This window comes from Meles meles, chromosome 1 (assembly GCF_922984935.1).
Source record: "Meles meles chromosome 1, mMelMel3.1 paternal haplotype, whole genome shotgun sequence".
Lineage (NCBI taxonomy): Eukaryota > Metazoa > Chordata > Mammalia > Carnivora > Mustelidae > Meles > Meles meles.
Window position 1 is genome coordinate 166292694 of NC_060066.1, and position 24001 is coordinate 166316694.

The following is a 24001-nucleotide window of genomic DNA, read 5'->3' on the forward strand; positions in this document are numbered from 1 at the left end:
TGGGCAAAAGAGCATATTCAAATCCCATTGCCTATGGTTAAAACAATATAGTTAACTGGATTTTAACTTATCATGCCATCTCAACATCATTTCCAAGTGGAAGTTAAAATGCATAGACTTTTGAAATTTACATCATAAGGAATATGATGAGAACGTGCAGATCTGTGCTAATACTATGAAGATAAAGATAATAGTAAAAGCTAAAGGACTAGCAACATTAGTAACTACTATTTATATAACAATGTGCACGCACTTAATCTTCAGTCCCCAAAATCATATGAGACAGATATTATGTTTCTAACTTTTTAAGTCAAGGACCTAAGAAACTTCTCTTAGGACACAGAGAGAATAAGCTGTGGAAGAGGGATTTGAAACCAGGTGTATTTGTCTCCAAAATCTATGTTCTTAAGTATTACACTATTATCACATCCTATATTAACAACATTGAACACTTACCACCAAGGGCTTACAGATGCCGAGGCGTACGATGCCTGGCGGCACAGCTTTCAACACGTCCACGGCTTCGGCAAGTGTGGTATTTTCCAAACAGTATTCATTAACTGAGACCAGGCGATCCCCAGGTAATAGCTCTCCCCCTCTTTCTGCAACACCATCTGCCACCAGGGAACGGATCACAATCACTGATCTTGTGGGATCTAAAGGGTCCTAAGGATCAAGCCAAGAAAAAAGATAAGTCAGTTTCTGAAAACACATAGACTCATGAATCTGATTTCACTATTTACAGTAAGTATCCAGCATTCTGGGGATATTCTTCCAAAGAAGTCAAAAATCTATTACAGTATCACTCTATACATCCACACAAATATCATTTTATATCAAGGTAGAAACATCATCTTAACAATTTCAGCTATGTTTCTGAGGGTTCAATGCCTACAAATTTCTTTTTTGAACGTTCGGTGACTGGTATTTTATTGGGTCACAAGAAGCCTGATGATAGTTGAACAAGACTCTGACATCCTCACGCACAGTCATATTATAGGCCAAAGACAAGTCTGCTCTTGGGCAATAAGTAGGCTCTAAGAGAAGGAACTACGGTAAATGAAACTTCACTTATTATGTATTCCACCAGTATAAAATCCTCATGCTAAATCAATGAAGTTCAAAAAAGAACTTGGATTCCATGGAATCCATGGAATATTCCACCGTATGAAAAATGGAGCTTAAAAATAACACAGCTACAATTTATAACATATAAATTGTAACATGGTATAGGGACCCCTTGGTGAGAACTATTCTGATACAAGAAAACAAGCGTCACTTCATGAACAAAATCAATGTGAAAATAATTCTGATCCACTGGAAAGGCCCCATTTTTCTTTTTATTTAGCAGCCCGAAAGATAATGTTGACATTCAATAAATACATTTGATTAATAAGAACAAATTTATAGTCCATTATTTTTTATTTTGTTGGACACTGATATTATAGTACTGTGTGTCGGGCTCTATTTTAAGTGCTTTACTCTAACACTTGTCTATGTTTCTACAGATGAGGGAACTGAGGCTCAGAAAGTTAAGGAAACTTGCCAAGATTACCCATCTGGTAAGTGGCAGAGCTAGGATTCAGATCCAACCAGGCTGGTTCCCAAGTCCTTCCTCTTAACTACCATGCTCTGCTACTTGTTCCACATTAAAATAATGGTACAACTACTAAACCTCAAACTTAATAAGGGAGAGAAAAAAAATCATCAGACCCCAGGTGAAATACTTGTTTTTATTTTGTTCCTACTGTTTCATTACGTACATACTGTTCCATAAAGGCAAGGTGTAGTAACGTGAGATTCTACTACTGTTGAACCCTTCCTGACAAATGAGAGACCAATGGCCATGTTTTATGTTAGAAAATCAGAAGACTTTGTAATTAACAAAGTGAGGATCTGCCAAGTTCCAGGCTGTCAGTATGAAGTGGCTGATGGTTCTTTTGAAGTTTTCCGATCCACTTTTCATAGACCTCTGTGTTTTAGACATCAAGGTTCATTTTCAAGTACTATATGGAATTTTAACAAAATAAATCAAAAAAAGCAACACAGCTAATTCCTTGAAAAATGCCTTCAAACATATCTTACTCTTCTTAACCTTGCTTCTCTGCTCCAAGGTCAAGAGATTCTTGGTATATCTCTAACATGCTCTGATGTATAACACCTTACATTCAGGAAGAGGATGGGAAGTAAAAATAGTCAGGAGTACTCAGTAACAAAGTACACAGTGTTGAACTATAATTACACCAATATTTTCAAGTAGAGGGAGCTATTGCATAGGAAGAGAAAAGAAAAGAACAAAAAAAAAAAGTACAGTGGTATATCAGCAGGCAATCAGCGCAGATATAAAAGAGCTGTCTATTTTGTCACCGGCAACCATGAATCACAACACACTTTTCATTCTGAAATATGAAACCATTACATTTTAAGTTTGACACACTAATAAATAAGCTGTACAATTATGTCCTTCATTTAGGATGTCAGTTTGTGATGAAAGGCTTTTTTATTAGGGGGGAAGGGAAACTACATAATAGCATATTCCCCTCATTAAATGCACAGAAAGCAACTAGCATTACTTCATATTAATAATTACTAAACTTTCCCAGAGAAAATTGCAACAGTAAAATATACCAAAAGCAAATGATTTCACCAGCTTGGTACAAGCAATCTCTGCAGTTTCGTGGAACACCAAATCAAAAAGCACTATTTTTACCCCAACTAGATGAATAGGTTTTCAAAATGCAACCAGCTGAAATGATAATTAGAAACATTTCAAAGAAAGATTAACCGGGCAATAATAGAAATGGAACGATTAATAGATTTCTCTTATTACAAAAAAGTCACGGTAAGCATTCATTTATACAAAGTACAGTCTTCTTTTGGACCTTAAACTATAGCAGGTATGCTTGCTTACTAAAATTTATTCAGGCTTAGACCTCTAGTTATTCTCAACACTAAGTCTAATCTATCACCCCTTTTCCTAGAGGAGAGAACTCAAGGGCCACTCCTTTGTCAAAAAAAAAAAAAGGACAAACCAAACCATCCACTTCTGAAGATGCTCCATTATGTATAATCACTATTTCATTTTCTGTAATGACTTTTCTGATGGTGTGATTTCTCAGGTAGCTGAATGAAGTTGCTTTAATGAGGAACAGTCATTTCCTTTCATCCTCATCATATGTAGTAGCTGCCCTATGGAAAAAGAACAGCTACTGCTACTGCCTACTGAGATGACAGCTATTCTTTTTTTTTTTTTAAAGGCAAAACCCTACTTTATTTTTTTAGTTTTTTAAAATTATTATTATTTTTGCTTATTTGCCTTTTTGTTTTTTTATTATCATATAATGTATTATTTATTTTAGGGGTACAGGTCTGTGATTCATCAGTCTTACACAATTCACAGCGCTCACCATAGTACATATCCTCCCCAACGTCCATCACCCAGCCACCCATCTGACTGCTATTCTTGAGGTTTTGCTGCATAAAAAAATGCTGAAAAACCAGCCTGATTTAGGCTCTTCTCATCAGGAAGGTCTGTTTTCTGAAAATGTAGCCCACAATAGCATATACATGTTGTAGCAAACAAAATGTTATGATGATTTTTCTTAAGACCTCTACCCAAATGTGAGACCCCATGCAGATTTTTTTTAAGTCTCCATCAGTTTTTATCACCTTTTATCACAATTTTAATACCTCTAATTCTTCCTGTTTTGGTAAATAACACTGCAAGGAACACTGTTTTCCAGATTCAACATTGTTTTAGACTAAGCAGTCAACAGAGGGCACTAAAGACTAATCACAGAACATAAGAAACAGCATCTTTCACTATGCTAGCCATTCTCTTCTGAAAGATTTTTTCTTGTTTATTCAAAAGGCTTATATTATTATTCACATTATAACACCATTCCCTATGTTTGCCTCAACTCAACCGTTTATGAAAGTTGCTCCCTACAGCTCTTAAAAATATTATTGAACTCTAACAATCAATTAAAAACAGCTAACCTCCCTCAGAACACCAGACCAGAAGATAGGAGATTTGACTTGAATTCTTCTCACTACTCAGCTATGAAATCCTGAAAACCCAAATAACTGCTCTGTCTCAAAAGTGAATACAATGACTGTACCTGCTTGAAGAAAAGAGCACATAAGAATTTTTGAGGTTTGCTGAAGTGACATTCATGTTTGATATTATAAACACAGGATGTTTCCATGTAGGGGAAATCAAAGTTGACAGAGCCCTCTCCTCCCATAACCGAGTGGCATTACCATATACCCAAGCATTCAGTTAATCCCTCTCCCCTCACCCCTCCACTGAGCTGCTAGCTGAAGCATGTCAGTTTGATCTTCTAGCTTTTCTATTTGACCCTTTCTCTCCATTTCCGCTGCCACTACCTTGGTTTAGCTTCTCATTATTTCTTGCCTAGGCAACTGCTAATCTCCCTATCTCTGCTCTTGCCCTCTTCAGTCTATTTTCCACAGAGATGAATAATCTTCAAAAATAAAAATGTGGGGCTCCTGGGTGGCTCAGTCAGTTAAGCGTCTACTCTTGATTTTGGCTCAGGTCATGATCTCAGGGTCGTGAGATGGAGCCCTGAATGAGGCTCTGCACTGGGCGTGGAGCCTTCTTAAGATTCTCTCTCTCTTCCTCTCCCATTACCCACTCCCCCACCCTTCTGCTCACACTCATGCTCTCTCTCTCTAAAAAAATAAAAATTGGGCACCTGGGTAGCTCAGTCAGTTAAATGGATGACTCTTGATTTCGGCTCAGGTCATGATCTCAGGGTCCCGGGATCCTGACACTCCATGCTCAGCACAAAGTCTGCTTGGGATTCTTTCTCCCTCTCCCTCTGCTCCTCCCCCCTCACACTCTCCATTCCTCACTCTCTCAAATAAATAAATCTTAAAAAAAATAACAAAATTAGTAAAAAATTAAAAAAATAAAAATAAAAATGCAATTACAATTTTTTCTCTGTTTGCAACACTTCAGCAACACCCAACTGCCTTCAGGATCAAGTCCTAACTGCTTAGTAGAGAGCAATTCCCTCAGATCTGAGTCTAAACTCCTCTTGCTCTCCCCTTATGTACCACTGTCCACCCCTGTTTGCCCCACACATTGTCCCAACAATACAGAACTACTGAAATCCAAAGACTGTGAAATGCTTTGATGTGCTTCCCGACACCCTACAAACCATTCCACCTACCAGGAATACTTTTTCCCTGCCCCAATGCCACTTCTCTCCATCTTTGCCACCAGAGTCAGATCCAATGTGTTCCCATTGGATGGAGAAGCCTTCCCTAGAAGCCTTCCCTGACTCCCCAAAGCTGACTCAGGAACTTTCTACTCTGTGATACCCCTAAATCCAAAAGAGGACTTCCACAGAGCGTTTGTCATAATGTAGTTTTCCTTACTGTCCTGTACCTCCAGAATAAGTTAGGTCCTCCTCCTACATGTATCCACGGCACCTTGCATTTTCTCTATTATAACACTTTTGACATTTTACAGAAATTATTTTAACTGTCTTTCCTACTAAAAATAAGCTTCACGAGAGCAAAGGTATGTTTGCTTATTTGCTGCTTTATTTCCAGGACCTAACTGTAGTGACTGCCATATGGAAGGTACTCAATAGTAGTTGAAATATTGAATGACTGAAACTATTTGGTTTCTCTCTCTTCACTGGACTGTTAAGTACATCAAAGGCAAAGGACACATCCCATCATAGATGAATAAGAACAACAGCACTTAACTGAGTTCTTGCTGTGCCAGGAATGTTCTGGAAATCTTACTTATTAGAATTCATTTAATCTTCAAACCACCATGAAGCAGGTACCATTATTATCCCTACTTTCAAGATGAGAAAACTAAGGGGAAAATTAACCAAAGCACACAGCTGATAAACGGCAGAGCCAGAATTTAAACCAGCTGGTTAAGTTCCAGAGTTTATGTTCTTAGTCTTTAAGTGACGCAGCTTCTCTATCTTCAGGTATTTGCCAAATGAATTAATATCAAAAGCAGGCAAACTGACAGAAGATATATTTATTGCCTTGCCAAAGTGTGCAAACTGAGTCCCTTACTTATCCCTTACTTATCACACTGGTTTATATTTCAGTACCTAGCTGATGAAGTTAGCACGGAATGTGTAGCATGGCTGTATGTATAAATCAAACATGGCTTTGTTTGCCAAATTTTAATCTATATATGTGTTCTTGAGAATCCATTCATTTGGTGAGCTAATCTAACCTGTAACACCTTTACATGAACAGTTACAAACACGTGACAGTAATTATGCCCAAACAGATGGGCATAATTTCCAAAGTCTCTGTGGTGTCTATAAAATGTAGTACATGAATATCTGTGTACATTCCCATAGGTCAAAGAGATCAGAGTTCACATAAACTAAGGCAAGGTGCAGGGGCATCACTGGGGGCAGAATGGTGGTTCAGCTGAAATGTGAGCTCTGTGAGAGATATATCAACCTAAAGGTGTGGGGAGCTCTAGCCATGAAGCTGCTCCATAGGTAAAACCACAAATCCGTGGAAGCAAATATAGCAAGCTCAGTGGAATGCATGGAGGAAGAAATGTTACATAAAGAGGAGACAGAAGAAATGAACAAGAATAGTGGTCACATTTAATAAAATTGGCAGTGCATCTGTAAGAGCTATTTTTAAAAAAGGAACGTGAGACATATACCAAGGACTGTTCTGACATTCAACATTTATATGCTTTGCAGTATTATTCCAATGCAGAAAAACAGAAGTCAAGATACAAACAATGACTTAACTCCATGCACTCAAAATAAAGAACAATGTCTGGGTTTTGTTTTGCTTTTGTTTTTTTTTTTTTTTTTTTTAATTCTGTACTATAAAACCCTAACTTTTAAAAGCATTAAGGAAATAGGAGTCTTTATAGCAGAATGGCAAAAAGATAGACCATATTTTATTTCAGATAAAAACTTGTGTCTAATAAATCGATGGAACAGGATGGAGAGTCTGGAAATAAACCCATGCTTACATGGCCAATTGACAAAAGAAGCACGAATATACAATAGGGAAAAGACAGTCTTTTCAATAAATGGTGTTGGGGAAACTGGACAGCTACATGCTGTGTGAATCTGGACCGTTTCCTTACACCACACACAAAATTAATTCAAAAGGGATTAAAGGCCTAAATGTGAGAACTGAAACCATAAAACTCCTAAAACACAGGCAGTAATCTCTTAGACATCAGCCTAACCAACATTTTTATGGATATGTCTCCTCAGGCAAGGGAAAGAAACGTAAAAATAAACTACTGGGACTATACCAGAATGAAAACTTTAGCACAGCAAAGAAAACCGCCGACAAAACAAAAAGGCAACCTAGCGAATGGGAGGTGTTTGCAAATGATATATCTGATAAAGGGTTAATAGCCAGAATATATAAAGAACTTCTACAACTCAACACCAAAAAAACAATCTGATTAAAAACTGGATAAAGCTGCCTGGGTGACTCAGTTGGTTAAATGCCCGATTAGATTTTAGTTCAGGTCATGATCTCAGGGTCATGAGATCAAGCCTCCCATGGGGCTCCATGCTGGGTGTGGAGCCTGCTTAAAATTTCCTCTCTTCCTCTCCCTCTGCCCTTTTCCACCCTAATTAAATTTTTAAAAATGGATAGAGGACCTGAATAGACATTTACCAAAGAAATATACAGGTGGCCAAGAGACACAGGAAAAGATGCTCAACATTGCTAATCATCAGGGCAATGCAAATCAAAACCACAATGCAGTATCATACACTACAAAGAATGGCCAGTAGCAAAAAGACAAGAAATGACAAGTGTTGGCTAGGATGTTGAGAAAAGGGAATCCTCAGACACTAATGGTGCGAATGTAAATTGGTGCAACTACTATGCAAAATAGCATTGAGATTCCTCAAAAAATGAAAAATAAAAGTATCCTAAAGAACACTGGAAAAAAAAACAAAAACCCTATGACCCAGTAATCCTACTGCTGGGATTTATAACAGCCAAGATACAAAAGCAACGCATCTCCTGACCATCAGGAGATAAATGTGACACACACACAGATGCACAAACACTGGAATATTACTCAGCCACAAAAAAGAATGGAACCTTGCCATTTTGCAACAACATGAATGAACCTAGAGGCCATTACGCTAACTCAAATAAATGAGACACAGAAAGACAAATACCATATGATTTCACTTACATTATGTATAAACCAAAAAACAAATAAAACAGTCTCTCAAGTACAGAGAATTGGTGGTTGTCAGAGGGGAAGTAGGAAAAATCAGTGAAACAGGTGAAGGGAATTAAGAGGTACAAACTTCCAGTTATAAAATAAATAAGTCAAGGAAATGAAAAGCAGGGCATCATCATCATCATCATCATCATCATCATAATACTGTAATAACGTTGTCTGGAGACAGATGGTAACTACACATCATGGTGAGCGCTGAGAAACATACAGAATCGTCAAATCACTATGTTGCACATCTGAAACATAACATGCCAACAACATATCAATAATTTAAAAATTATGTATAAATTACTTTACCTTTGATAATTTTGACACTTATTGTCAATTGAGTATATTAAAACATAAAGTTGGTAAACTCATGAGAGGAAATACGGTTAAGTCACACAGTCTTAATTCTATGTTTAATTACTCAAATTAGTTCTGAAAGTTCTGTGCTGCTGTTTAGGTCATCACACCAAAATAACTGCTCTCCTCTATGACTGGATTCCTTCACCAAAATGAAATGATTCCAAAAAATGGCTGGGAAAACAACTTCAAACAATTACAAAATAAAAAGTGTTCTACAAATGAAGAGATCTCCTAACCAATGAATTCAATGTTGTGGTGTACATTATCACAAAAGGTGTACTGAGCCTAACTCCACAAATATGTATTCATAGGTGTGAGGAAGTATTTTAAAGATAATTTTAAAGGATCTACATTAATTTCTGGATAACATGAGGTAGATAGCTATGGAATATTTGATAAGAGAATTACTCCAACTCAACAATGGCTAACTAAGAGAAAGCAAAAAGTGGCAAATCTTTGTTTCTTCAAGACTATACTCTTACATGTGACCGTTATTATTTGAACTGAAAAGTATTATGTTAAAATCTAAATTAACTAAGTGAAAATTTCAAGATAAGATCTCAAGGAAATTACTAAGCTGGAGAATACTGGGGAAAAAAAAAATCTCCTTAAAGGGGAGACCACCAACTCTTTCATCCTGGAGGTAGTTAGAGGAAAGAATTGGTACAAAGGCGAAGTTCTCACACACACACACACACACACACACACACACACACACACACCTTAAAAGAAAAACAGTGATCTGCGCGCACACACACACACACACACACACACACACACACACCTTAAAAGAAAAACAGTGATCTGCAGAAGCTCTGATGTACAGGTGGCATGAATTAAAAATTCCACAGTGAACAACGTCAATGAGGAAATGGAATCCAAAGGTATTTTTTTTGAAGGAGAAAATATACATAGGAGAGAAAGACAAGGAAGACAGCTATTTAAACCACTACTGGTAGGATGGGTGTGGACTAAATGTCAGGGGACAAGTTTTGAGCCCCAGCTTGGTGCCAGCCTGGCTGTGTATAATTTCATAAGTTCACTTCTCTAAGTCAGTAGTAAAAGGAGAACACTGGATACATGACAGTTAGAATCTGTTTCCCCAATTCCAAAATCCTGTAACTAAATTTGACAGAGTATTGTTGAGTCAAATTTGTCATTAATTTCTACCAAAACATTCAGAAAACCACTATAAAAAGTAGGGAATGATGGGAGTTAATTGAAAACACAGCACTGGTAATGAAAAAAGATGCACACTATGGTCACAAATATGGTATAATTTTAGTTAGTGATGTCTTTCAAGAACTCATAAAAAGGCAGTGACTACACACGATCTAACTTCCTGGGTGTTCTACCACCGAAACAGAACATAAAGTATTTATGACATGTGCCTTTTTTTTTTTTAATACAATGAATCTTAAAACAACTTTTTTTTTCTTTGCCATTTTTAGATTGCATCAAAAGACATGTCAGGGACTATTAGTTGAATTAAAATCACTAGAATAGTTCTGGTTTAAGATAGTGGAATGTAATTAATTATACTAAAAGAGCTTCTGATTTGACCAACAAGCTAAGTATTTACTTTTAGGAAAGAGAAATAAATGTATTTATAGTGAGTGCAAGGCAATAAATAAATGATTTAAAGAATAATGAGCAAGCTACCTTATCAGAATCCAATCCCATTTTTAACTATTTTATAATACAGCCAAGTATTATACTAATCATACCAATTACGGCAACACCATCATGTTCAAAGTACCTACAAAATACATTCAGTGCACTCAAGATAGATTAAACTGATATGGTTCCTGGCTCCTTGTGTATTACTTCCTAAATACTATTAAGCATTAAGAATAGATTTTTCCATGCATCATGCATAGAACTAAACAGTCCCTGAGCAGCACAGTAAGCATAGCACGTAAGGCAACTAAAAGTGCAATGGAAGAGAAGTGGACAGAGAAACTTGCTAAAATATCAAAATATATTGTAAAGGGAAAAAAAAATACATCAGCCAGCACATAATTTTACTCTGCATAGCTTGGTACTTTTTAAAAGTCTATTTTAAGCACCACAGTAATTTAAATGGTTCAAGCAGGAGTCCTGTGGAAATCACTTCTTAAAGACTATTTTTTTCTCTTATCCCTTTCTAGTCTCTCACTAGATATTTTCCTTGGATATTAGATCTGTTGCTTGAATGTTTTATCTCTTGAAAATTTTTTGTCATGCTGTAATTGTTTCCCATTCACTCTTAGCCCAAGACGTTTTCTGGTTTTAATGGAAATAAAACAAACATACCACACAATTCTTTACCTACAGGTCCCATCATCTGGCTGAAATGTCCACTACACAGACAACAGTACTCCAGTCACACCCTCTATCAAAATTACATTACTTGAAATATGGATATACTTCACACTACAGAACTTCACACTTAAAAATGGTTAAGATGGTCAATTTTATGTGTATTTTACACACAAAAAATTTTAAGTAGAAAAATGAATTTATAAATAATAAATATCATAATATCTTCTGGGGGAGAAGGAAACTATTTTAGTTGAAAGTTATGATGTAGAGAAAGTTATTATGATGTAGGGAAAATATAGACACATAAAACTTAAAAAAACTTATCTAATGTTAGTTTTGGAATTTATTTTCATTTTCCAAACAAATCTCAGCCTAAGCACTTATAAAATACTAGCTGAGACTTGGGTTTCTCATTGGTGAAGTCATACGAAGCATTAAATGACACAGGTCATGAAAAGTGCTTTCTAAGTCATAATGGTTACTTCGTAAGTACTCTTACTGTTCTATGGTTCTCACTGTGAATATGATGAGGGAGAAGAATCAGCAGGAAATATGGGACTGAGGAGTTAACAGTTACCATTGAGTTTACTGTGTTTTAAACTCAGCTGAGCATATGTGATTTAAACCAACAGTGCTATCGGGGCACTTGGGTGGCTCAGTGGGTTAAGCCACTGCCTTCAGCTCAAGTCATGATCTCAGGGTCCTGGGATCGAGTGCCACATTGGGCTCTCTGCTCAGCAAGGAGCCTGCTTCCCCCCTCCCTCTCTGCCTTCCTCTCCGCTTATTTTTTTCTTAAAAAAAAAAAAAAAAAAACCAACAGTGCTATCAACTATTAAATCATTGGTGAGCTTATGCTTACATGGTAACGTGAAAATGAAGAGCTGACCCTGTAACTCTCCAGATACAAAGACTTCTGCATCAGAAGAGAAGTTCAGAGAAGCATGGCGTCCTCAGCCCTCTTTCTCCCTTGGAGCAGACACTGAAAGACAGGAGCCCTCTCTGGGCTGGGAGGTTTGCTGACACACACAGCTGTATCAAGGACATGGCATTCCCTGCACTCTGTAGAAAAATTCTGTGATTTCTCCTTGAATGGACAACTAATACTCTATAGTGTGCAGCATATAACATGCAGAATAAAACTTTACCAACTCTGAGACTGTACAGGAGAAAGGCCACAGAATCCTGCCGGGAAATCTAGGACACAACGTGCCATTTGTACACTCTGGCAGTGAAGAAAGTGGACAGGTCTCTAAAGAGCTTTGGAGGACTAAACTCAAGGAACCATAAGATTCAGAAATGATCTCAAGTAAATCTTCTGGAATTATAATAAGTATTTTTCTCTAGAAAGACAACTGGAAATTTTTTGTCTTTTATCATTGTGTTAAGACACAGTTATGAAGAATCAATGAAAATTTCTGGTCTGAAGACTGTATTTTCACACCACTGGAGCACAGACTTAGAAGCCCAGCTCCACTCCTGACTAATTGGGTGATCTTGAGGAAATTCTTAACCTCCTGTCATCAAGTTTCCTCAGCCATAAAATGAAGATGATTACAGGAGCTACCTCATGGGGTTGTGGGGATGATCAAATCAGCTCATGTATATATCAAAGCTGTAAGCAATTCCTGACTCGGGTAAGCAGTACATAACCCATAATTATGGGCTGTTATTATCATGTGAAATGGTAGCCCTGTTTTCCAAATAAAATAGGAGAACACAAAGTTTCTCAAAGGATTTTTCATTAAAAGCAATAAAACTCAAAAGCTTAGATATACATACAGTTAACAGCCAATGGAAAAAAAGACGACGACGACTTGAAATAAGGACCAAGTAATCAATTTCAGGACATTCCTGTGCCTGGAATGTCCACTACCTGTTTTTCTACAAGGCATACCTCAGTTCCCTGTGAGACCCTCTGAATCCTAAAAAGCAACCATCACAGAGGCTTAGTCTCACTTCTAGCACTGCTAAAACCATAATGTATTATACAGAGTTGTTCTCAAGTCTGTTTCCTTTAGTGTGTTTAACATATGTTTATTCATCCACTGACTCCCTACTCCCAAATGTATTTAAACTCCACGAGGACATGGAGTCTATGGTTTATTTTCTTCACTACCATATTCTCCAAGTCCAGAACAGTGCCTGACATAGACAATGCTCAATATACATTTGTCAAAGATCTTTAATGTCTCTTTTCTTCTGTACATAGCCCACACTAGTTCATATTAAAGGAACAGTAACTTTTTTGGAAGGAGAGAATGAGTGCAGGTATGTACTGTGCACTCAGATTCTGTTTTTTAGAATCAATGAATCATCATTTTTCAGTAACTGATAACATATTATTTTATGCCCAAGAAAGTGTGGGCATTTATATATATCTTTTATTTAGTCTTTACAACTTTATAAGGCAATTATTATTTCTATCTCAGACATGATTATTTTAGTAAATGGAGAATAAGAAAGACTAGCAAGCCTGACAAAAGTCCTAGTAGGGAGGCACAGTCAGAATGAAAATCCTAGTCCTCTCTGACTTGTAAGTTAGTGTTGTTAGCTGTCCTGTATGCGCACAGTGCTGTACGGGTGAACGTCCCATCTGACTAAAGCAAAATACAAAAGGAACAGCTGAAAGGGAAACCAGAGCCCTAGAAAATAGTATATAAAAATCAGGCAGCCAATCCCCTTTCATGCATCATTAACAAATTAGGCCTCCGGTACAAGAAAGAGGCAGCACCACTTTCTGGCCCTCGCTGGGGAGAGTACAGCCTCTTTGGATCACTGCCTGGCTCCAAATGGCACCCACAAACAGGGCAGAGCAATACAAATAACAGCCTTGGGAAAACAGGTTCTCAGGACCTGCTGGTGTTTCTGATTCAGTCTTTCTGCCCTACTGCAGGGAGAGCTATGACTGTCATCTACCAGCATGGTTCTCGATGGTGACATCAGAATAAAGGAGGACTTCCAAAACACACTCACACCCAAAGAGATAGGGGAAGCCTGGTGATGAAACAGCTCTAGAGAATGAGCTTCTTCTTTAGACCAACATTTTTTTTTGACAGTTATTTTTCTGTTTTTAATTACATGGGAGACAGATACACAGCTAGACTGATATCCGCTAACTTCCTGGAATATGTTCAGCATTTCACAAGAGAGATGTAATTGCCAGTTTTTGCAGTAAATCTGAGCGTCTTTAAGCCTCTATTTCAGTTCTCTGTGGCTGCTTTATAAACACTAATATTTGCAGTGAAATACTCATGAAAGGTAATAAAACAGATAAACCATTTTCAGGATCTCCCCCTCCTCAGCATAAACAGTCCTTAAGAAATATTTGTTAAAAGGGGAGTCACCCTATGAGAAAGCACCAACCCGCTGATAAGCATTTGCTGCCTGCTTTCTATTCTCTCTCTCTCCATTAGAAACAATGGAGTTTGTTTTTTATTTTTTTGTGTGGGCTTTTTTTTTTTTTTTTTTTTTTTTTTTGCCAAATTCGTATTCCAGAAGAGCCATGAAATTCCCGCAAAGTTCAACATCAGGCCTGACTTAAGATCTTTGGGGCCTCCTGCTAACTTCATCCCCCTGCAGCTGCCTCACTAAGGCAAGCTTTTGATCTGTACTATCTGGATTTCAAGCTGATATACACACAGCCTCTTTGATCTCTTATTAAGTGGCTTCTGGTCTCCTGATGCCTTTAGTCTTGCTGAACTGTGGTTTTTGGAAGTCAGTCATCATCCTGAGCACACTACAAACTCCACACACCAGGAGTGGGCTCCCTTCATTCACCCACTTCGCAGGCTTGAAAAGCAATCTTTAAGCCGTAAGAGAATTCCCCCACTAGCCACAATCAATCCACTCCACGAACATACTACTAAGAATTATTTTTCAAATGAAGCAGCTTAAAATGATTTAAAGGATACAGAACTTTCCCATAGAGGGAAAGGAAGCAAATCCTCTGTGAAAAGAAATCTTCACCCCAGTTGGCACTGAAGCTTACAGTACTTTGATGTTAATAAAAATAAATGTGGATAGGAATCAGGGATGGGCACCGAATAGCCTTTCCCAGTCCCAAGTTCCACTAAGCTAAGGTGACCTTTAAATGCAGATGTTTGGTTTGTTCAACAGCAAGCTATGTATTTGCAAGAACATGGATACTGCCATTAGTAGAGATTGACACCATTTTTCTTACTCTTACTGTATTAATCCTACATGAGTAAAATGAACCCAAAGAGCTCCTTTAAAAAGGCGGGGGGATGCCTGGGTGGCTCAGTGGGTTAATCGTCTGCCTTTAGCTCAGGTCATGATTCCACAGTCCTAGGATAGAGCCCCGCATCGGGCTCCCTGCTCAGTGGGGGGCCTGCTCTCCCTGTCCCTCTGCACCTCCCCCTGCTTGTGCTCTCTCTCTCTCTTACAAATAAATAAATAAAATCTTCTGGGATGCGGGGGAGACAAAAACAACAACAAAATAAAAAACTAGCCCAGATACTTGTGTCCATGTTAATGAGCATGAAAATGTACATATAGTAACCCCACAACACATGACTGTCCTCTGTGTCTTAGATTTTGGAAATAGTATAGGTTTGTATTTGACTTTCTAATATTACTACTATATCCTAAAATTATGTTAATACCTATCTATCCCTCTATCTTAGATTCTATGAACGAATCAGCTAACAGGAACATAACAATATTGGGCTTCCACAAGTTAGTAAACACTGTGCACTGGCAGTAGCATCCATCAAAACTAGCAAAAATTAAAACCCTCAATTTCTTTCATTTATAAACTCAATTTTCTGATAACCAAGATTAAAACTGGCAGATTAAAACTGGCAGAAGAAATAGGAATAGAGTTTTGGGGACCATGCCCTCTTAGTTACAAAGATCAATAAATTAATTAATGCCAATATAAATCTGAAACAAAGGGATAGTTATATATTGCTATCACTTAATCTGTCCACATTATGGAAAACCATTAGCAAGTTCATGAATTAGGTATCTGCTTACACATTGTTTTCCAAGAGAATTATCTAATTAAAGAAATGACACTGTAATAGAAGGCATCAATTTTAAATATACGAGTCTCACAAATGTTATACTTCAGCAAACTGGTAAAAATGTACCAAAATTTAAAAGACATGTGATAAGCAATTCTAGGAATTCATCACAAGAATTATTTCCACCTTTTTACAAAAGAGTAGGACAAAGATCTCCAATACAGCTTCATCTGAAATACTCACTAACTGGGTACAGGAGATTGGTTAAATAAATTATCGCACATCAACAGTAATATACTATGCAGTTATTAAAAAGAATTACTATTAAAAAGAATAGAATAGCTCTATAAATACTAAAATCAAAGAACATATAATTGAGATAAAAGTAAAGTGTTTATGTATGACATATTCCATTTATGTGTAAAAAATTTTTAAAAACCATTAAGCAACAGAAAAATATTACTTTTATAATTGTGCATGTATAATATCTCTCTGAGAGGACATACAAAAAGAAAAACAGGAGTTTTTATCTAGGAGAAGTGAAGGACTAGAGACAGATTTACTTTTCACAGGATAAATTTATGTACCTTTGAATTTTTATACATATGTATGTATTACTTATTTTAGATTTATTTTTATTTTTATTATTTTTTTAGAGGAGGGAAGAGAGAATCTCAAGCAGGCTCCACACCCAGTGCAGAGCCCAACGTGGGCTTGATCTCACAACCCTGAGATCATGACTTGAGACAAAATCAAGAGTTGGACACTTAACCAACTGAACCACGCAGGTGCCCCTTTACTATGTATTTTACAAACATTCCTAGGAGTGCCTCTCTGGCTCAGTCAGTGGAACATGTGCCTCTTGAGCTCGGGGTTAGTGAGTTCTAGCTCCACGCTGGAAGTAGAGATTACTTAAAAATAAAACCTTAGGGGAAAAAAAAGACATATATACATATATTTCTAATGAGCAGAGAAAGTCATTCTGCACATACGATAAGAAAAAAGTCAATTTAAATCCACATATTTAGGGGAGCCTGGGTGGCTCAGTGGGTTAAAGCATCTGCCTTCGGCTCAGGTCATGATCCCAGAGTCCTGGGATCGAGCCCTACATCGGGCTCTCTGCTTGGCAGGGAGCCTGACTCCCCCTCTCTCTCTGCCTGCCTCTCTGCCTGCTTGTGATCTCTGTCTGTCAAATAAATAATAAAATCTTAAAAAAAAAAATCCACATATATAAAATCTACACAATCTATTCCTACAACTTTTTAGATGTTTCTAAAAGAATTTATCTAATGGAATTAGGAAGGAGTCCAGCAAAAACTGCACACTAAGTTTTTGTCAGAAATAGTAAGGCATACCATATCCAAGACTTAGCAATACTACAATATTTTATATTCATACTATTTGGGCTTTATAACCCATTTCTTCTGTTAAGAAAAATAAACCGTGGAACAAGATGGCAGAGGAGTAGGAGACCTAAATATCATCAGGTCCCAGGAGTTCAACTGGATAGTTATCAAACCACTCTGAAGAGCTACAAGAAAAATAAATTGCTGCTTTGCTTTTTTTTTTTTTTTTAATGGGGAGGAGTATTTTCACTATTGTTCTTAGTGAGTCATCATTTGTCTTTGGTCTTTCAAACAATTTTTTTAAAATGTTACTAACAGTATTTACGTATGAATCATGTCTCAATGGCTACACTATAATGCTTTCTAATTTTTATCTATCTTGGTGTCGGAGACAAACTCAAAGTCTTTTAAAAATATCTGCTTTGGCAAAAATTGAGTCTGTCTATATCAGGAGGGGAGAAATGAGGATGGGGATGTTGGAGGGAAGAGAATTATTGGTTAATAAATTTTACCTTCTACATCACTAAAATTCAAAAGTATTAAGAATGGCAATATCATGGCTAATGTTCAAAAATTGGCTAATGTCAAACATTTCCAGTAAATTATAATCATGAGGGGTTATTCAAAGTTCAACATAAATCAAAACACCAGAAAATATCCACTTGCTATGTTTAATATATAAGGTCAACCCAAGGTGAAATCCAGACAATTCTAAATTTATTTCAAGCTTTTCAGTTGAAATTAAAAATCAAAGACTCACACTACCTAATAATTGCTTCATTACTGAACACTAGCCCACAACAAATTAGTTGCAATAATTAAGGATTCTTAAATTTGTAATTATTTTCATTTGAAGCAATAAACACTAGCTCTTACACAATGCATCTGAACACACTATGTTAATTTTTAATATTTACTAAATTTTCACATAAGCATTAAAAATGAAAAAACTATCTAGCAGCTTGTGCTTAAGATACAGAATTTTTTTTACAAGCTGGAAAAAAAGGAAGATCCGCTGTAATAAATTTAGTACAAAAATCTTCTGTAATAAAATGCACTCATGAGGAAAGGAGCAACATAATATGGTAGTTAAAAGCACAGATTCTGGGAGCTGACTGCTTGAGTTCAAATTGTAGTTCTGCCAGATACTAGCTGTGTGAACTTGGACTAGTTACATAACATCTCTGTGCTTCACGTTCCTCACCTCAAAAATGAGGATAATAATAATAGTACCTGCTCCACAGGCTTCTTGTGAGGGATACATAAAGCAATCAGAACAGTGGCCAGAAAACTGTAAACACTCAATAAATATTATTATGCTATTAGTATTGAATTTGTATGTTTTAGTGTTAATATTAGGATCAGTATTAGTAATATTCCACGGAATAAAGACATTACATATAATCAAGACAACAATAACTAAAGCACAATACGAAAACCACATCTAGAAATTGGCAAGAAATTATTCTATAAAAAGTTATAACCAGGGGGCACCTGGGTGGCTCAGTGGGTTAAAGCCTCTGCCTTCGGCTCAGGTCATGATCCCAGGGTCCTGGGATCGAGCCCCACATCAGGCTCTCTGCTCCGCAGGGAGCCTGCTTCCTTCTCTCTCTCTGCCTGCCTCTCTGCCTAGTTGTGATTTCTCTCTGTCAAATAAATAAAATATTAAAAAAAAAAAAAAGTTATAACCAAATTTCTAAAGTCTTGTATTCCTTACAGATTACATAGTTAAGCCATAATAATCATGTTCTTGAAAATTATGTACATCGCTGTTTTCCATGACACTGTCCTATAAGGTATGACATTATAGTGACCAAAGAGCATTCTATTTATTTTTTTTTAAGATTTATTTATTTATTTGACAGACAGGATCACAAGTAGATAGAGAGGCAGGCAGAGAGGGGTTGGGGGACGCTGAGCAGACAGCCTGATGTGGTGCTGGATCCCAGGACCCTGGGATCATGACCTGAGCTGAAGGCAGAGGTTTTAACCCACTGAGCCACCCAGGTGCCCTCAATGAGCCTCCTAATATGGCACACATATGGGCAGGATTTTAAAGTGCCACTACATGGAGCAGTACCTAGAAATATTTGTGACTAATAAATATTCTATCTTCATTCAAATCAGAGCCAATAATGCGATGATCACCTTATCCTAAAATCTAATGAGGTGTCTTACAACCTGAATCATATTTACTGTTAACACAAAAATTGCATAAACCATAGTTTACTAGGTTATAGTAAATATGATTCCCTGCTGCTTTCTCCTTCTCCTTTGCCCCAATCTATTTTAAATGCCTTTCATGAAAATGAATTTTCAGTTTGCTCTTTGCTCTTTGAATTTTCAGACTTTCACCTGTCCAGCCACTCCACAGTTCCATGGCCAATTCAAGATCCTTTATCTGCTCACTCATCTTTCCCTAAGGTTCAGTTCAATTTATGTGAAAAGCAAACTGCCGGCCCATAATCCAAAACTGGATAATTCACCTATGGTTCATCAGGAGTTTTAGAATGTAATTTTAAAATAAAATTTAGATTTCACTAAACAAAAGTATCTACTTACTAATTTTCCGAATCTAACCAGACAGCTAAGAATTGATAGGGTTCAAATATATTGCAGTATGGCTATACCTTCAAGGACAATATCCAGACGTCTGTAGTTTATTTTCTAAATTGGATGATTATCAATATTCACATAACCATAGTAATGTTAACATTTCCTATTTCTTTACACATTAACCTAATTAATCCACAACAATCCTTTGAGCTAGACATTATCCCCACTTTATAGATGAAGAAATTGCATAAGCACCAATGAAACAGATGCTGTATATAATTTTGTCAGGTTCTTGAGGAAGTTCTTACTAATCTGGAGAAAAATGAGTTAGTGAGAAATTAATATTGCTAAGTAAATTTTCAGTCTCTTCAATACTGCTAATGCAGCCCTTTACAACCTGGAAGCTCTCCCACTCTCCTAAAACTTTCTCCCTGTGGCCAAAATGTTTCTAGAGTATTCTTACTCTAAATGTGCTAATTGGGGGAAAGGGGATGTGGGTGGATCTGCATTGGCCCTCTTCAGCTACCTAATAAATTCATACAGGATGCATCAAATACAGTAATAGCCAGGAACATGGCCTTTCATGACTTTTGCTAAACCTTCACCTGCCCTTGCAAAAAAAAAAATTTTGAACTTTAGAATTTATTACCTAATTACAACAAGGGACAATATAACCAATTAATTAACTTGCCCAAAACCAAATTTTAAATTGTGTTTATGTGTCATCTAAATGTCACGGTGTTCAACAGTTCTATATGCCACTGACAAATGGTGAAAATGTGAATACAATTATAAGTAAATGTACTTAAGACTGACTTAAGAAAAAAATTCAGTTTAAGATTGATTGTTTCTTCTTCCAAGGTTTAGCTATAGAAGTAAATAAATTGAGCGCTTTAATATGAATCGAAGTAGCATTTCAGAAATGAAATATTTTTCTATCAGTCCTCTGAGAAGCACAAAGCAAAATTACTTCTTTTGCAGCAAAATTACTTTGTATAATTTGTGCAGAAACAGTGTATGTAATGATCATTATGAGGAAGATAAGGAGTAGGGGGGAGAAACTTAGAATCTTATAAAAAAATAAAATTTTAAAAAACCAAAGTATGCCTCAAGGCATACCTATAGGAGTACAATGAAGAAAAAAATTTTCTGTATTTGGAACCATTTTTCTTTTTTAAGTGTAAAGCTCAGAACTGATATAAGAATTCTTCTGGGGGCACCTGGGTGGCTCAGTGGGTTAAAGCCTCTGCCTTCAGCTCAGGTCATGATCTCAGGGTCCTGGAATCGAGCCCCGCATCGGGCACTCTGCTCAGCAGGGAGCCTGTTTCCTCCTCTCTCTCTCTGCCTGCCTCTCTGCCTACTTGTGATCTCTGTCTGTCAAATAAATAAATAAAATCTTTAAAAAAAAAAAAAAAGAATTCTTCTGTTAACTAGAGGTTAATTTAATCTCTTAAGGACTTTCAATTTTTTCTTTCTCTCCTTTACTAAAGTTTGTTTTTGTTTTTATTTCTAAAGCACTTCTCTGCTTTAACATGAGAAATATTCAAAATATAAAACTTGCACATAATGTCATTTAAGAGGGTAAGAGCAACCATTATATTATATAAGAATGCAAATATAGATACATTCCACTCATAATGGAAATGTAGCTGAATATCTAATACTTCATATGAAAGGAGTTTTCTAAACTAAATCCTATAATCAAAATGGTTAAAAAAAAAAACCTCATTGAATGCATTCATTCACTTCCAGTTAATTTTAGACTTAAACTTTATTCAATCATTCTGCAAATACTTATTTATCATTTATCATGTGGTAGATATTAAGGGTACACTGGGGAAGAAAAATTGAGATGGTACCTACAACTTGTTTTATATGCCCTTATATTTTTTAATAGTTTTTTTAATTTTTAATTTTTTAAAATAGTTTCAGTGGTAGAGCTCAGTGATTCATTAATCTTATATAATACCCAGTGCTCATTATATCATGTGACCTCCTTAATGTCCATCACCCAGTTACTCCATCCCCCATATGCCCTTATATTAATCAATATAGAAACTTTAGAATCTTACAGGATTGGTACTTCTTGATAAAAGTATTTCCCCAAATATGCATTATTTACAATCAGCAAATCATAATTCAGTAATATTCCAAAGAAAAGTTCTAATAACACAGAGTTATCTGGCACAGAAATATGCCAGCAAAAATGAACAATCTATTTCAGTAATCTTAAATCATACTACCTAAATATGGAATTTAATGTTCTTACATAATGCTCAAAGTATTTTTCTTTTAATCTGTTCCCGAATGTCTTATTATATTAAAAAATTGATTTTTATATCACTTGGCATTTTATGTGCTTTGATAGAGTACATTTTGCTTTATTAAACCACAATGTGTTTAGACAGCACTAAGTATTAAAATATGCATCTTAAAAGTGAAGAGGTTTTTTGCCAACAGTTTTAAATTCCCCATGATAATCAGGTCTAAAAATACTGCAAACCAGTAAATTGATACAACATACAGAAGTCCTATTGTGATCTTTCACACACAACCCCCCAAATGCATTAGTGACATTAGCTGTAATTGGTGTACACATAAATACATAAATAGTATGTGGTCTGTGTTAAATATAAATATATAATTTCATAAAGAACATTTCTACTTAATCAAGCTCATTGAGATCAACCAATGAGCAAAACAATAAAAACCTTCGTGTGAAGGGGAGAGAGAAGAATAAGAGTTGGGAACAACTCTAATGTGGATGGGTTTCTTTCTTGGGTAACAAAAGGGTTCTAAAATTAGACTGTGGTGATGGTTGCACAACTCCAAATATACTAAAAACAACCAAACAGCATGCTTGAAATGCATGAATTTTACAAATTTTATGATATGTGAAATATATCTCAATAAAAAAATATATATATATCTCAATAAAAACAGGAGGGAAAATCCCTCCATATAAAAAAAAAAAAACAACTCTTCAAATCCAGTCTCTAAAAGTGTCCATGGGCATAAAACTATTGCTCCCCTCCCTGTTCAATTATTGTATCACTCCCCATTTTATTCACTAGGAAAGCTACCAAATGCAAAGGTAACAATGTAAATTAGAACACCTGTCTCTGGGTGGTAGAATTAGATATCAAATCATTCTGTTTTCCCTACTGGGTGCCTTAATTAATTACTACTTCACATACCTTTAAAACAAATCTCTCCAAAAACTCAATATAGATTCTTATACCTGGTAATCCAGGATGCTGAATCCCAAGCCTTTATGATCTTTTAGTAGTTCAACAATCTTGACTTCAGGAGACCATAGTGCTAATTCCCCATCATCATCTTCTTCAGTATTGACTTCTACACTGTGGTCAGCCTGAAACACCAAAGAAGATGAATGCTTCAAAACATTGTCCTTTCAATTCTGGAAAGAATTAACATCTCAGGAATCTCTCAGCTTCTTCTCCAACTGGGAATTCTCTTTGGCATGCATACTTTATCTTTTTAATCTTTTCAGAAGGGCATGCACTGGGGCACACACACTCTAGTATAAGATCTTCATGAAAATTCAAGTACTTCAAAATGCAGACTGTTCATACAATACAGTTGGATTTTTTAAAAATGTAAAGTACCTGTTTCATTCAAAATATTAACACTGACCTCTTATACTTCAATGCATCCCATTAGAAGCATAAAAGGAAAAATATGCAATTTAAGAAAAAAATGAAAAAAATCATACAAATCAAAGCTTATAAGATATTTACGTAGCAATACCTGAATTCATAATTACAGTGAAAGACAGAAAGATTCCAACAGAGAGAGAGGATAGTACAAGACACAAAAGAAACCACTTCTGTTGGCTCCTAGAAGTTTTCAAGAAAAACTTCACTAGAAAAATAAAGTGGAAAAAAATCCAAGTCCTTAGGAATAGTCTAAGTCTAAAAACTGGTTAAAAAAAAAAATCACTGAGTTGAAATAATGAAAATCTCATCTTGGAGGACATAAGTTAGCAAAACTATCCAATAGTCCTTGGTTATTTTCCTTGACTTCATACCTCCAAACCCCCATTCTAGGCTCCCTGCTCCTTTCAGGGAGAGTCACTGCTATGCGGAACTCTAGGAAGCTAAATGATAATGAGTCAATGAGTCGCCTACATGGAAGAAGAGCTGCTTCAATCTTCAGTTTTTAGTACTACTCTTAGCACTATATTG

At 36.2% G+C, this 24001-nt stretch overlaps 1 protein-coding gene across 6 annotated transcripts in view; it reads right to left on the reverse strand.

Moving 5' to 3' along the window:
• PATJ (PATJ crumbs cell polarity complex component) overlaps positions 1 to 24001 on the reverse strand; it is a 366180-nt gene that overhangs the window by 268319 nt on the left and 73860 nt on the right. For all 6 annotated transcript variants that reach the window (XM_045999612.1, XM_045999585.1, XM_045999595.1 and 3 more), the window contains exons 17-18: positions 23035 to 23166; positions 457 to 666 (exon numbers count right to left, since the gene is read on the reverse strand). In XM_045999612.1, the coding sequence (XP_045855568.1) occupies positions 457 to 666; positions 23035 to 23166 (342 nt within the window). The remainder of the gene's footprint in view (positions 1 to 456; positions 667 to 23034; positions 23167 to 24001) is intronic.